Source organism: Epinephelus lanceolatus, chromosome 10, assembly GCF_041903045.1.
Source record: "Epinephelus lanceolatus isolate andai-2023 chromosome 10, ASM4190304v1, whole genome shotgun sequence".
NCBI classification, from domain to species: domain Eukaryota; kingdom Metazoa; phylum Chordata; class Actinopteri; order Perciformes; family Serranidae; genus Epinephelus; species Epinephelus lanceolatus.
Window position 1 is genome coordinate 29,889,435 of NC_135743.1, and position 16,243 is coordinate 29,905,677.

At 40.6% G+C, this 16,243-nt stretch overlaps 1 protein-coding gene across 5 annotated transcripts in view; it reads right to left on the reverse strand.

The window, feature by feature from the left end:
* The window catches only part of LOC117265836 (CUB and sushi domain-containing protein 3-like), a 268,435-nt gene that overhangs the window by 49,283 nt on the left and 202,909 nt on the right, over window positions 1-16,243 (reverse strand). For all 5 annotated transcript variants that reach the window (XM_078171922.1, XM_033640574.2, XM_033640575.2 and 2 more), the window contains exons 50-56: window positions 14,142-14,327; window positions 13,057-13,251; window positions 12,150-12,323; window positions 9,382-9,555; window positions 8,513-8,686; window positions 4,986-5,171; window positions 3,523-3,696 (exon numbers count right to left, since the gene is read on the reverse strand). In XM_078171922.1, coding sequence (XP_078028048.1) covers window positions 3,523-3,696; window positions 4,986-5,171; window positions 8,513-8,686; window positions 9,382-9,555; window positions 12,150-12,323; window positions 13,057-13,251; window positions 14,142-14,327 — 1,263 coding nt within the window. The remainder of the gene's footprint in view (window positions 1-3,522; window positions 3,697-4,985; window positions 5,172-8,512; window positions 8,687-9,381; window positions 9,556-12,149; window positions 12,324-13,056; window positions 13,252-14,141; window positions 14,328-16,243) is intronic.

The following is a 16,243-nucleotide window of genomic DNA, read 5'->3' on the forward strand; positions in this document are numbered from 1 at the left end:
CGCACAGATAATGATGCTTACTGGTCCAAAAGTTTGTGAAATTAGCTGTGGACGGAAGAATACACATACTTACACACATTTCACGCAAGAGTGCATATGACCAAACGCATGATCTGGAGGGGATAAAATGTTATAGATTCATTGACTGGAAGAAATAGTTGAGCCTCTGCAATCATGTGCATCTCCTTAATATCCTAAACTACTGCCTTCCTACTTTCCAACTGTCTCAGTAAATACAAAAATACTGCAGGTGAGAGAGTTTGCACTTCCATTTAAAGAAGAAGGAAAAAACACCATCATACAAGTCTGCTTACAAACATTACGTCTGGGTCAGTGAGTTGAACAAACCAAGTGAACATTCTATAAAGAGAATCCACTTAAATGGTCAGGAATGCTTAAGTGTGATGGGAGGGAAGAGCACAGTGGGGATTGAGGGGGGAAGTTTGTAGATCTGCAGACATACACTCTAAGACACACTTTCTTTCAGGTTTTCAGAAAATGTCAAGAGAAGAGTCTGCAGCGAAATGTACTGAACACTGTTAAAACTTTACTTTGCCAGAGTCTGCATTTAGGCCATGTCAGGGCTGATATCTCTCACTGGTTTGATTGTTTGAGGTGTAAAGTCATAACTCTCAATCACTGAATTGAAGAGGACTGCTGGTTAAGGCTTATTTGGTACTAGTCCACCATTACTGTACTTAATCAAACATTTATCAGTCACATGCAGACACACCAAATCAACCACAAGAGTGCCTGAAATGCTGAAACTGCTTTTGAATTTGTGGAAAATAATGGTCAAATATTTTGGCATGAAGGTACAATTTAAATAATCCTGTAAGAGCTCCAGGGGGTTCTAGTTCAAGGGCAGTAAATTGGCTCAGTTGGCTGATAACAATCATGTGTGTTCGCTCTGAATTTCACACAGGCGCGAACCAAATATCCCATTAATGCCAAGACTCCCTGTTACTACACTACTGTGGTGTTGTGCTTATCCAACCACGCAGATAGTTTTGATTTAATTAACTCAGGTGGAGAGATATATTTTTAAGAACATTTCTGACACTAATACAGGTTTGGCTGGCTCTAATATAATGAATTTTGTTTGTGGTGGGTTCAGCATTGAAAAATGACATTTAAAGGAGCTGTATAGACTTCTATGAATCAGAGTCTGAACCAGAATTGTTTGCACACGGTCCTCAACATGGAGATGGCTAAGCCGGCTAGTAGCTAAAGGTGCTAACAGTGTGAACAGTGCTAACAATGGCAACAGTGCTGACAGAGCTACCTGTGTGACACTACACCTGTGTTGCTGTTATCAGTGGTAACAGTAGGCTGACCAAACGTCCTCTTTTGCCCGGACATGTCCACTTTTCACGTCCCGTCCAGGGCGTCCGGGGTTTTTTTATAAACTGATGATAATGTCCGGTTTTCCATATGTGTGTGTGTGTGTGTGTGTGTGTGTTAGAGTGCGGCACGGGCAGCATATTTCTGTCCAAACCCGAACCGAGCCCGACATTATTTAATGACCAAAGCACTGAGTTTGTGTCACACAGTTGTAACAGGCTATTTAACAGGCCGGGCGTGCGCTGTGGGTGCTCAGCTGCAGAGAGGGAGACCTACGTGTTTGAGACGGGAGCGGGAGGCAGGAGGTCTGACGCTTCTAGCCAGAGGAGAGGGAGAAATATAACAAAATAAGATAAAATAGGAGACACCTGTCTCCCTCTTTTATTTTATTTTCAGCGTTTAATCAAGGCGGAGGCGGGCGGCTGGAGGTCCGAGACTTCCAGCGAGGAGAGAGGTAGAAACAAACAACCAATGTGTGTCTGTGTGTGTTGTGTTCAGGTGTTGTCACGTAAATAACAGTGCCCAAGCAATAAACAGGACAGACAATAGGATTTTATTTATTTTTACACTGTGTGTATGTGTCCCCTATTGGGGCCTATCTGAATTTCTGTCTTTGAGAGATATTATTTTGTAATATAACTGAATTTTCTATCCATACATATAAATTTTAAATATATTAAAATTATAAGGCATCTTTGAGTAAACTGCGAGTATCATTTAAGTAGGCTATGTCGTGGCTGGCCGAGTGCCCTCTTTTTTGGAAATCAAAATATGGTCACCCTAGGTAACAGCAGTACAAGAGCAGTGTGAGTTGTTGCAATTAGCTAGCCAGTGGGATATACACAAAGGACTCACATGCACTAACATGCACGCAGTACCAAACTATCTACCATAACAGCGAACAGAGAAGCTCAGATTACATGCACACCAAGGAAGAGTGCTCTGCTCAGGACTCCATTACTACAGTGCCTCTTTAGGGGCCCTACGCATGCCACACTTTTTGTGGCCTCAAATTTTTTGTTTTTAATGCAGAAGCACGGCAGTGGTGCTCAAACTCCAGAGAGATGCCGTCAGGACGCGCACGCATTCCCAAGCACCCATTTGTCAGGGAGCCACGGCTGCGCACTGAATTAAACAGAGTTCGACTTTTGGAACGCAGCAGCGTGCGCCGCATGTCATGTGAAAAGGACCAACCAATCACAGCCGGCACATATCTTTCCTTTATTCGGTAAAGACCATTCTGTGGTAAATATGGAGGAGAAGTTGTTCATTTTAGTGCAGAGCTGCCAGAGCTTTTCATCTGTCCCATGGACAATAGGCCTACACACAAACAGTACCTGGAAGAAGATCAGCTCTGCACTCAGGTTTTGGATTTCAGGTAAATGGACTATGATACGGTGCTTGTTAAGGTTGCTAAGCAACCTCGGATGCAACGTGCCGCTGCGCTCTTGAAAGCTGGCACAGAACAGGCACAAGAGTAGCACCCAGCGCCCGACTTTGTGTTTTCCAGGCGGTAAAAAAAGCGGCATGTGTACGGCCCCTTACATAGCAAATAGTGGTTTGTTACAACAGTATATCAATGTTCTGAATGTTCTATAGAGAACTTTTAAACAATTTCAGGATGCGTGTCCTAATGAGTCTGCATAATCCAAAGATACTGCTGAAAACTGTTTTAATTGGAACTACTTTCTCACAAAGAAAAAGTACTTATGAAAACTGTTGACAGTGTGCTCTGTGGAGTATTAGAGGCATTGTTTCTGAAAGAAAAAAAAAGATGTTGCTGCTGAATTTTTTAAAAGTCAATTTTTAATGCTCTGAACACCACAAATGGAATTCCATTAAACTCTATGGTACTGGGGTGATGGCAGTAATCATAGACACAGATATCTCAAAGCATGGGCAAATAGAAATAAAACTATCTGTGTGGCCCGATATCACTGGAGGTAGGTGGGAAAATACGTTTTAATATGTTTGGGTAAAAACAACTCTTGCCATCCATTTAGAGAAGCCCTGTGTAGGAAGCACAAGTTAAAATGAAAGGATACTCTACTTTACAAATTGAACAGCTACCAGTCACTAATATGACACTGACAGAGTGAAAGAGAGACTTTGGTTTCATTGTGTCAATGGGCGCAGGAATGCTTGTTTATGTGCATGACTATATTCGTGTTAGTGTACCTGAGCAGTGGGGCAGTGGGCCACTCCAGTGTCCGTTCAGTTGACAGGTGAGTGATGAGTCTCCTATGAGCTGGCGATCTCCAGTGCAGGAATAGCGCACCGTGGAGCCAAAGGTAGACTTCTCTCCGCTCATTACTCCGTAGGGAGGTGAGCCTGGGTGGCCGCATTCCACCTCTGCATGACAGAGAGTGAGGAGAGGAATGATCATCATCGATGGATGGATGGATGGATCAGTGTTGCATGCTTCAACAAAGTCACCACTCACACTGATACTGGTGAAACAACCCACTGTCCTCTACTGCTAATAAATGGTTTGGTGAAATGGTAACATACATAACATCACATAGCTTACTGCTTCATTAAGAAATTCTTCCAAAACAACTTGTCCAACAGCATGTTAATCTACACTGCTGTAAACTTTGAATCTGTAACTACACAGAGAAGTTTGTGTCAAAAGATAAGACCATTTAAGACGACTACTGTGCCTTAAAAATTGAAACAGAAATCATCTGCTTGCTCAGAACTACTCCACTGTCACAACCATTTTTCATGAAAAGAATAATTTGATGTAATATTGCATATGCACTTCATAAAATGCTCACTAGATTATTTTCCAGACTAAAATCTAATTTGGTGCATCACTTTCTGCGCTACTTTATTATTCGTTTGACCTTTACATATGTCTGTGGGTGCTGTCATTTAATCAGCTTACTCTCATAACACAGAGTAAGTTTCTGTAATATCGCAAAGCTAATTTCTTAACAAAGAGTCTGTGACGCCTGGAGACGTGAATAAACATTTGAGACAGACACTCCTGTGTATCTCTTTAATTACAGTTCCATTTGATAAAATAAACGCTGTGCGTCATCTCTCTTCCATGAAATGAAGTGCTTTCTGAGCCTGTGTGCAAAATGTAGAGGTTTACTTTGGATAATTTCACTAGAAATAGGTCATTACTGTTGGTGGCCTCATGCAAAAGTAGAGTGCACAATGAGCCAGGTGTTTGAGGGAAACATTACAACCTCAGACAACCCCTACAGTTCATAGATGGTTGTTGTTAGAATCTGAGCACTTAGTTCTGAGGGAACATTAGCTATAGCCTGAACAACTGGCCCTATGACAGTTTCCCCATTTCTCAATTAGGCACGGTGCAACATAACCATAAGCCACTGGGGCATCGAACATTACACAGATGCTCTCAGTCACAGCATTTAGCAACTTGTACCATTTAAAGTCTAGAAGCAAATGAGGACACAAACAAGGTTGTGGACACTCAATTGAGAGTAAAACTTCTCTTAATTTTTTAAGTATATCAATTAATTACCTTCTGCATAAATGCACTGATTACACAGAAAGGTGGACAGGCTGATGCACTGAACAGGGGTTGGTAGACAGACAAACACTGTTATTGAACATAATGATACAATAACATGATGACATAATATTACAAGTGGCTACTGTACCGATGCATTCTGGTAGAGGTTTGTCCCAGTGGCCCACCGGCTGGCAGGTGAGCACCGATGAGCCGAACAGGTAATATCCTGGGTTGCAGTCGTAGAAGACCACGCTGCCAAAAGTAAAGTTTCCATGCTCGATCTTACTCTCCCGGATGGAATTGGCAGGGATACCCGGATCTGTGCAGTTTACCACTGAATGAAGAAGAAGAGGGAAAAAAAATACGGTTACGCCATCATGAATCATTTAATTAGTTCAATCATAATAGGAGAATACAGACAGCAGAATACTGACAGCAGTTTAATCAATTTTTATTGCTACAAGGATATTTCAGGCTCAACAGACATTTTCAATGTAATTTTAGGCGAATTACTGTTGGAACTGCACAGTCACATGATTACTTGTTGAACTGAATGCTGAAAGAAAGGCCTGCATTCCTGTAGCTTTGAGTGGAGTCTTAAAATATGAATCTATTAATAGATTCAGCATCTTATCTATATGCTCTTCATCATAAGTGTACAGTCATACTGTAATAATGTTTAGCAGAACTGTTTCTGGCAACTTTTCATACACACCAACTCAATAGATAATGTAAGTTAATTAGTGGTGTACAGTACATAGTAGTGTTTACTTGAGCCACAGTAAATATATTTACCTCTTGGCACCGTTGCCAACCCCATCTTATGAATACTGTGTGAACAATCACCTCTATCCATAAGGTTGCTATGGCACCACATGTTCATACTGCACATCACACCACTGCATAGCAGGAGATTAAATATAGCATGCGGTAATTATCAACTGAACTATGACACCGTACATATGTTGAACTGCGCTGTAAAGGTTATGCGACATTCAGATGTGCTAATGTTTCTATACATGCCTTTGCCTTAATAATATTTACTGTTGTCATGTATACTGTACGTATAAAGTAAAGGATATCTGGTAAAGTTGTATTCTGTCATGGATAATTCTATCTAAACTTGGCAAAAAGTGAAAAACTATATCTCTAAATATTTCAGGTACCATTATTCAGTTGTTCGTAAATACAATGTAAACTCCCTCTTGGCAGAAAATGAAAAATGTACTTTATCACCTTTAGGCAAAGTCTGCAGAATGGATGAATATATAATTTAAGGTTATTCAGACAAGGATATGTTTACTAAGAATTACTATTTATCCGTATGAAGAAGAAAAAAATCAAGTTTGCTATGAAACCTTGGGGAAATTTGACTCATTTATAATTTTGTGTTGAGCTTAATGCTTGTTTAAAGTTTGACAGTTTGTTGTTTGTTTGTTGTCTTCCGTACTAGACTGCATATTCAGTGACATGAGGTATTTGTTTTCTGTGTTTATGAGGTTACAGTAAGTATAAGTGTGTATGACTGTATGTGTGTGGACCCCATAAAGAGTAACCAGTGCTTTTGCTGGTGCTAAAAAGATAGACAACACATATATTAACAGTCATGTGGCAATCTGCTTAATTAAACATTACCCAGCATCATTGCCAGGATCTGACTTTTCTCTCGTAGAAGGTTTGTAGTCTCCTTTTGTTGGAGCCTCATTTACATAAATGCTTTCTGTCAGCTTGTTCACTTGTGAGTTAATAATAGAAATGTTGATATGACCTGATCAGTGGCTTTTTCTGTTTATTCTTCAAAGAGAGGAGACAAGTGAGTCCAGGCTATATTTAAGCACTGTCAATAAAATTTCACCTAATGCTTCCACCCAAAAGCAAAAGGCAATTTTAAAAGAACCAAAGGCACATCTATTGTCACAAATTCACAGACATCCATTAAAGCAGCAGCTGAAGTCTCTAAACCACGCTGCTGACAAGGTGGCTTAGACAGCTGAAAGTGGAGGAGGGTGAAATTAAGTTCAGAGCAAAATCAAATTAAATCAATAATGCAAATGTGTGAAAGGGCTGGCTTACTATGAGAAAATTTTAGCAGGAACACACAGACATATTTTGACAAAGGGAGTCATGACAGTTTAATGGTTTTACTTTTTTGATCTTTTACCAGGTCTGTCTCTATGGTGCTATTCACAATAATGAAAACTGTGTCTCCTCACATCTGACTGCCAACAAAACTCACGCCAAGAGGAGAGGTAGTTTTAAATAGGCAAAGTCTAGCAAATTCAGCCTTAGCCGACTAAATCCAGAGGTAGCAGACCAATTTAAGTCACAATGGATATCACTGAAATGCATTTCTATAATTGTGTTTTAATGATCGATCTGTCACCTTGTTTTATAGAATGTTACAGCCAGTTAAGATCATATGTACTTACATTGACCAGGTTGTTACACTGCAACAAATATCCGTCAAAAGCCAGAAGTATTTTCAAAGGCAAATATGGAAAAGCTCTTTTTTTTTTTTTAACAAGCATTGTTAAAATATAGAGCTTCCGTCACACTGCGCAATACATCTATTGTCTGTTTCCATTTTATTTTGGGGAAAACAATGCAAATAGTGGAAAATATCTCCAGAAAAACATATCATCAAACTGTTAAAATTATTTTTGGCAAACAAGTAAACATTTCTCTGGTGTGGTCACACACAAAAAATGACTGGATTGCTGCTGAGTGGAAACACACCACTAATGAGCCTAACCTGGGCAAACAAAAATTGGACACAACTAAAACACAGCCACCATCTGACACTCCCAATAAGATGCCTTCCATTAAATGTACTCTGAGCTTCCTCGCCTTCAAAGTAATCTCCTCCTGCAGCAAGCCTCTTGGTTAAAAACTGGCATTAAAGTTGTAGAGACAATTCCCCATTTACTCTCCCCTTTCCATACATTCTGCTGCAAGCTCGTTATTGCTGTATCCCTGCGTTTGCTCTGAGGCAAGGGCTCCAGATGTTGCTGCCTAATGCTTTGCTCTTAAACACACAGTGACTTTTCTCATTCAAATCAATAGATATGTGGACACTACCTCTATCCATTCTGCTTCTGTGTCTATGCCTGTGCATGCTGGCGGTCACTGGCCGCTGATTCCTGAATGATCACAATACATCTGCTGGCTGCTGAATTCTTGTGGTCATCCTAGCCTCTGATTCCTGAACCATCACAAAGCACCTGCAAAAACCATTTCATTCATTTCCAACAATTTGGCTGGATCCTACTTCTGCTCGCTGGCAGGTACCTGCTCCACTGATGGCTAGCCTGATTCACAGGAGCTGAATTAGATAGAAGTGGCTTCTGTTATCAAACATTCAAACACCTTTAGTTGTAGTTATACACTAAGAGCTACTCTCTCCAGAAATTAAAGCGTTGCAGATGGTTAATGAGATGCATATCAATATGATGCATCTGCTGCGTCCAAATTCTTGTAGTAATTCTTTCTTTTCATCCCTATCTGTCTTGCCACCTGAGGAAATGTCTGCAGTTTGAACCTTAGCTGAACATGCTGGCAGAGACAAGCAGCTTTTTAGTTCAACTGTCAAGATACATTTGCGTCCTTCTGATACTTTAAGTCAGTCCAGCTGCCAATCATTTATCCATTCTGCTGGAGCTCTGCAGTCGGACTTACCTCTGCATGTCGGTGGCTGATGGCTCCACTGGCGGCTGGCCTGGCACTGGGCTGTAGAGGGTCCTTCCAGGGTGTAGCCTTTGTTGCAGGAGAAGCGCACCACATCATTGTAGTTGAAGCCATCGCCTGTGGTGCGGCCATAGATAGGGCTGCCAGGGTGGCCACATGTGACAGCTGAAGTTGACACGCATCACCCAGGGACGTGTCAGAAAGGAGGAGGGTGGAAGATGAAAGGCAGCAGAGGAAGGATACACAGAAAAGGTGAGGAGGAGGAGGGTGAGAAAGATACAGAGGGTGTGGAAAGAGAGAGAATAAGAAAGTGAGAGAGAAAATTCAATAACAATGATCGATAGGTGATGTACAGTGACACCTATCATAGGAATATCATTATCATGTAATTAACCTCAAAGGACAATGGGGTAATTAGGAATCAAGACATGATCTCGATTGGGAAAGGGTAAACAGCACATTTCTCATTACATCAATAGGTGAACAGGAGATGGAGAATCTCATTATGAGGATATGTATCAACTATTGAGTTCAGCACATCTAAAGCTAAAGGAGCAGGAAGCTTAGGGAATTGTAGAAAGGCTTTATGAATGTCATTTACATTTCTAAGAATGTTCTAAGTATGTTTTAATTGATTTACTTTAACAATGCAATTAAATCATCGTGTTTTGATTGACTTCTTTTTTTGTACAGATTTTCATATTAAAGGCTTCCTTAAAAAGGTTAAAATCCAGGAATGAAAAACAACAATCTCTCTTTGCTCTTCTCCTTCTGAACAGTAGTGTCTATGGTGAGAAACTCAGATATAACACAAACACCATGATCCCTCTTGCAGTCAAAATTGGTGTTAAAGTACTTACAGATACAAACTGGGAGCTGTCCAGACCAGTTGTGGTCCTGCTGGCAGATCCTTACTGAGGAGCCAATGAGCCTGAATCCCGGGTTGCACTGGTAAACCACTGTGTCTCTATAACCAAAGTTTTCCCCAATCACCTGCCCATTTACGATCTGTTCTGGAACACCACAGTGACCGGCTGTAAAAAAAAACACAAAAAAAAAAACCAAAACAAAATACAGCATTGTAAACATCAAAAGTAGAAAAATGTCCGTGCACAGCCTGATGAAGCTGTAAGCGAAATGCGTTGCTCTGCTCTATTAAATCTTGATCCTTTTTCAAAGGCCTGTCTTACGTGCGGTATGTAGCCACAACTCTTGTGTTTTTTTCTTTACATAGTAGCATTGTAAACACATTTTACTCTTTCCGTTTGCTTAATGTTTATCTCCGTTTCTCTACAAGATCAAGAATTTTAGTAATGGAGACATAACAAAGACAGCACATCCTGAACCACTTATAATGTATGGTAGTAAAGGAATACTTCACTGACAAAATGAACACTTGTATGTCAATAATTTGCCCTGTTACGTTGAATTTGTGAAGTAAACTTTTCTTGCACTTCTCCACAGTGAACGAAGAATCCAAAAAGAACCAAAAAGAATTGACATAAACGGGATCCATGTTTATTAACAGCAAAACTAAAACAAAACATTACACTCTCACATAACTTGTGCAGTATAATCCAAGTCTCGTTATCTATTGTATACGCAGTACTTCCCAAACCCATGCACTTTCACTAAAAACTTCACTAAAACAGTTGCTCACGAGTAGTGCGCCTGGGCAAGTGTGCGCACTTGAACTCTGCTTGTGCAGAGTAGAGTGCAAATGCACGCGCTCGCTCAGGCGCACTATTAATACTTACATAAGACTGTTTCTGCAGAGGGGTTTTAAATAGTAAGGTTTCACAGAAAATGCATGTGTTTGAGAAGTACTGAGCGTACAACTGAATAAATACGACCTGGATTAAACTGCCCGGGTTGTGTGAGAACAGATGTTTTGATGTGGTTTTGCTGTTGTTAAATGTGGCTCTCTTTTACTCCATAACATCAAGAACTTCCTCTGTTTTTGGATTGTTTGTTCACTGTGGAGGCATGAAAGTAAAACACAGTTTTCTTCACAAATTTAACTTAACGCAAGATGAGTAACTGATATACAAATCATCATTTTGTGAGTGAAATATTCCTTAAATAACCCTCTGCTTTCTGAATGCTATTTCGTTGTGGCAACTGTGAGGGTCCAACCTTGCACTAGTTGCACTTTCCATTACAAATCACAATGAATTATCAGTCAACCATTCATGTGGTGCAACGCTAAAGTTCAGCTCTCTAATGTTTGAGAATAATAGCCTGCAGTGGCGTCCACTGAACTAATGGACGATAGTTGCAGGGTAAAAGCACAATTTTGATTGTGCTATCACATTTGAATAACTTTGCATTTTGACAACTGTATTATAAAATGAAACGAGGAAAGTGTTGATTTAAAAGGTCTTGAAATTATAACACTGGCAAACAAAATTAGTTAGTGTATTCATGAATCACATTGGATTTGGAAAGCATTTTTTCAGCTCATTATCTCAGAATTATTGTTTCTACATTCCTACTGACTTCAGCTTCTCTTATGGTGGTAACTGAGTATTTCTCATCTACAGTAGACAGAGGGACGCATATGAAACTCCTCAAAATCTGTGCAATACACTCATGCACATAATCGTATTACTTTCAGCTACAATAAATCCCTTTCAGAGAGGCGGAATCTTGCTGAGATTTCCACTGCCACTTAAAACCTGGGAAATTGCCACTGACTGTGAGTCTGATTTCCCTAATTCACTCGTGCACCCAGAAACTCAGCCGAGCATTTTATTATCACACTCCAGTTGAGAGCAGCCAGATTCTATGAAGATAGTGCTGAAGTAGGCGACTATACCGAGGGGTCCCTGGCTATGTTAACCCTGACAGTCATACTTCTAAACAAGAGAGAGGTGCCCCTCTTAATGAACTGAACCAATCTTGAGCGGAGCTTGGAGTGCTGTTGCCACAGGGTTGAAAAACGGACTACTGCATCTGCCAGAGGAACCGTCACAGTCTGCTGCTGTGTGGGTTTGAATGCGGCTCAAGTAATTACGTATGTCTCATTTTCTCACAGTACAGAGCTGAGATGAGCTGTGGTAAGCTAAGCTGTAGCATATTTTCTTGTTTATATATCTTAACAACTGCTGAAATTGTGCTGGTACAGCTTGGCAAGTGTCTCATAGTTTCAGGCCAGCTGTGGCTCTAAAGCTGCTCTCTCACATTTAACATTTTAGAAACACCACATCACACTGACTCGGGGGCTTCACTGTACAGCACCACGCTCCAATCAACTAAGGTAGTTGCCAAAAGTGATTGCACATTTGCACAACAATTTTTACCTCATGATCTCGACAATGTGTGAAACAGGCTGATGTGTGCCAGCCCAAAGGAAAATATAAAGTGGCCGCGTTGAGTACCAGCATGATGTCACAACCAGACGACAAAAACTGTACATATTTCTAAATGTTTATAGTAATTGGCCATACACACTTGGCAACAGAACCAATTAAAGCCACCCTCTGCTTCCCCATCTGGTTCTATTCTGGGCATGTTGGTCCAACCAAAAAAAAGAAGCATATCCTGTCTGAACAGATTGCCAGCAGTGTTTGACCCAGGTCAAGGCTGTCCTTTATAAAGTTAAAGAGGACATTTAGACCCTGCTTACCCAGGCAGTGAGTTTCCGTCCCACTCCAAAGGCCAGACAGGAGACACTCTCTAACTGTAGATCCAGTTAAAACATAGCCAAGGTTACAGCTGAAAATGGCTGATGCTCCAAAGGTAGTTTGGGTCCCAATTTTCTTCCCGTTAGGAGGAGTGGGCAGATCCCCACAGGAAATGACTGCAATAAGATGAAGAAGATTGTAAAAAGAAGAGGAAGGAGATAGAGGAGGCACAGAATAAAAGAACGAGACACTAGGAGAGTGAGTGAGAAAGAAAGAAAAAGAAGATGGAAGTTGGCTTACATCTTCAGAGTCAATGGGAGAGCACAGTCATTTACACCCATCTTACCGACCTTAATGCGATAAAAGAGTGACCTGTACTATTTCATGGGGAGGATAATGATGGTGTTTGCCTTTGTACCAACATCTTTCATCATGCTGGCTGGCATCTCCTTTTGCCATTACACGGGCTATTCAGCTCTTTTGCTCCTCAAAAAGTAGCTCCCATGGCAGCATAGAAAAGCCTTTATTTCCCATTCCTGCAATAAACAATATCTAACCTAGATGGAGACAGGGATGGGTAAAAAGTACAAAAGTGCATCATCGAGCTGCTGATTAAGTGAGAAGTGAATAAGGTATTCATTCTTCAAGTCTTTCATTGTTACAGTCTATGAATCAAGTGTGCCTGAGGCGAGGCAGGACATAGATATTTCATTTTTGCCAGAGAGATATGTTCATTTCATTTCTTTTCTATCTTTCCTATGAAGCTAATGAAACACATTTATTCTTTATTTTTTATGATAATGCGATGGCAAAATGGAGATAAAGGAGATTTCATTTCTTGAAACATTATCCTTTTGGTTTTAAAAGTAAAATTTTCAAGTGTGATGTGTGATTTTATGTGTCACTCACTTCTACAGCGAGGCCTTTCGTTTCTCCAGCTCCACACTCCATTGGACAGGCACTGAATGTGGGCGGGGCCAACTCTGTAGTATCCAGGGTTGCAGGTGAAGATTATTTTAGTTCCATACTCGTAGTGCGAACCGTTGACGATCCTCCATTTCCCGTGGTCCAGAGAGAAGGAGCTGAGACTAGGGCACATGATGACTGTGCCAGAAAACAAAGAAAAAAAAGAAGAGGGGCTTCAGTGGGGAGTGGACATTGTTAGTTTTGGATTATCCAAATGGACTTACTTCTGTTTCAATTTTTCTTATCCCTTGTACACACACTGCTGAGTCAAAACCCGTAAACATATGTGACAACCCAGCTGTGTAGAAGAAATAAAAAAGCTGCAAAGGAAAATCTTAATCAGTAGAGTAGACTAATCCATGTAAAACGTAAACAGCAACCTTTCTGTGGTTACCGTATACAAATGTTCTTCCCCAACAAAGCTGTTTATGAATTGGCACTCTTTAAAACCAAATGAGTTTCAAAACAAACACTTTTCTCCTTTTGCTGTGAGACACATATGCAGCAGGGAATAAACACTGGTCTCAACAGTAAACAATGTTGTCAATCACTCTTTACACTGACTTTCAAACTTGGAGGAGCTGCACTGGCATGTAAAACAGTCACCCAAGCACTAACTACAGATTTCCTCTCAACTATTTTTCTGCCTTTCATCCATCCGTCTTATCATCACTACCCAACAAGTTAGTTTATGTGATGAAACCACAACTCGCAGCTCTGTCGGGACTGCCGTCCATATTCCATGACACCTTCCATTACAGTGCAGTGTTTTGTTAAAACTGTTTGATATTCCACAACTCCTCCGGAGGATTCTTCAAACTCTGATTTTTTTTCTGTCTCCAACACAGCTGTCAAAATTCCAAAATCAGTGTCTTCTCCACAACTCTCTCCTGTCCTCATCTCTCAACTTTTCTTTCCCAAAGCTCAACTGTGCAATCAATGGCTTCTTGTGGTTACCCCATCTCTCTAAATCACTTCCCGTCCTCCTCTGCATGCCCCTGCCTTCTCCCCCAACATCCTCCACTCACCAATGCATCGGGGTATCTTGTTGTGGTTGCTCCAGGTGCCGTCTGGCTGGCAGACTGTGGTCGTCAGCTCTTTGGAGGAGAGCCGGTAGCCGCTGTTGCAGAAGTAGGTCACCCGTGTGCCGACGGAGTAATCAGCAGCGAGCACACCTCCGTTCACTGGTGCACTGGGCACACCGCATGACACAGCTGCAGGCGGCAAAGAGGACGGTTGTCAACAAATGTGTTTATGTGCAATGCAAGACACATACTAGAGAGATTTGCAGAGAGACGCCTGGTAAACACAGGCAAGGCAGGCACATATTCACTTAACAGTCACATTTTTGTGAGCAAGTGTTAAATACACATGTATGTGCTTCCCCCAGTGCTGGATGTGCAACCTCTTTGTGGTACACAAGCAATGTCAAATGTTTTTCAATTGAAACAAGCAGCTATGTGTTACTTTGTTATTTCCCTTTCAAATGGTTCCAACTTTAGTTGGTAAAAATTCAACAAGAATAATTTGTCAACACTAACATTGGATGCCCTGATAGAATTGTGACAACAGACCTCGCTAATAGTACTCTGACATGTCACAGCAGAGACAGCACAGGTATAATTAACAATAATAATGGCTGCGTTCAATTTAGTTGAGCCAGTGCCTGATCCCTGATATCAAGCATGCTAGCTGACCGGTATGGCTTACTGGAAGACCTAATAGAGCTGAGCCATCATTAACGAAATGCTTTGCACCTGTGCTTTTCATGCTTTGACAAGTTAAAAAAGTCTCACAGGGTCACTGCAATAGAGCAACATTTCCTGAATTGAAAAATTATGTGCCTACCACTGCAGTCAACATTTAAGGAAAACCAAAGTCTCAACACCCACCCAATGCATTTCTAATATGATAATGGGTCTGGAATGCTTGTCTCGAGTCAACACTTAACCAAGTCATATGCTTATACAGTATATATTATAGGCCACTGAATCCATAAAACAGCTCTTGACATCTCACTTGCGAGAGAGAAACCCATGAAAGCATTATATATATAGGACTGGCCCCTTGAGGAATAATGTATCCAGCCACCTCAGATTGGAAGTAGTCCAGCACACTGCAGAGAGGGATGTTATCAGAAAGTCCTCATAAATCTTCTAAGGTTTTAGAATATTTTCATATAAAAAAGTTACCCTACTGACTTTACAAGTAGCTATTCAACCAAGTCAATGAAATTTAAGGAGATACTTGGGATGATATTTTATTCTCTCTTTTTTTTTTGGTCAGCAGGTGTTTGAAAACAGGATTATCACAATATACCAATACTGACAATAACCGTGATATTTGCGAAATTAAATTTCTGATATCATGTTAATATACACATATGATAATTTTGTGTAATAATCCAGTACCTCTTAAATCATTTAGGTTTCTTTTTGTTCTCACTTTGTCTCCGTCTTCATACACTCGTATTTTAAGCGTAATTTTAAAAAAAAATAGACAAAAGGCACAATATAAACAAAGTTAAAGTTACACTTTATGCATTTAATATTATTATTATTATCTTAAATCTTCTATAGATATTGTGATAATATCATTATTGCAAATTCTTTTGGCCATGAAACTCATGTAGTGAAAATCTTATATTGTGCTAGCCCAAGTTGAATGACTCACTGATAACGAAGACCAGCTGATTAAGGAAAGAGTAACTCTTCCTATGAAGCACTCACACATAGAAACACTCCCACACAGCACTGTGTCCTTGCCCCTACACACAGTGAATCTGGGTTACTGTGGCCTCAGAGCTTAAACCAGACAGAAAGCTCAAGCTAGTAGGTTTCAAGGTGTTTATCATCAGAGCCAAGTCAGAGGGAGTGAGTCAAGCGGGGAAACCAACATCTGCAGGGCCAGACTAAATGGGAACAGTTATGCAAACACACATATGATAAAATGGATCAGCAATGGTAGCTGCACACTGTGAGAAACATCAAAGGTAGGAATCTGCCAACATGGCCCGGAGCCATTACGTTGCCGCTCACCACCACATGAGAGAATCAATCAACATTCATTTGCTAGTGCTAAGTCACAATCTAACAGATGTTAATCACAAGCACTAAACACTTTTCTCCAC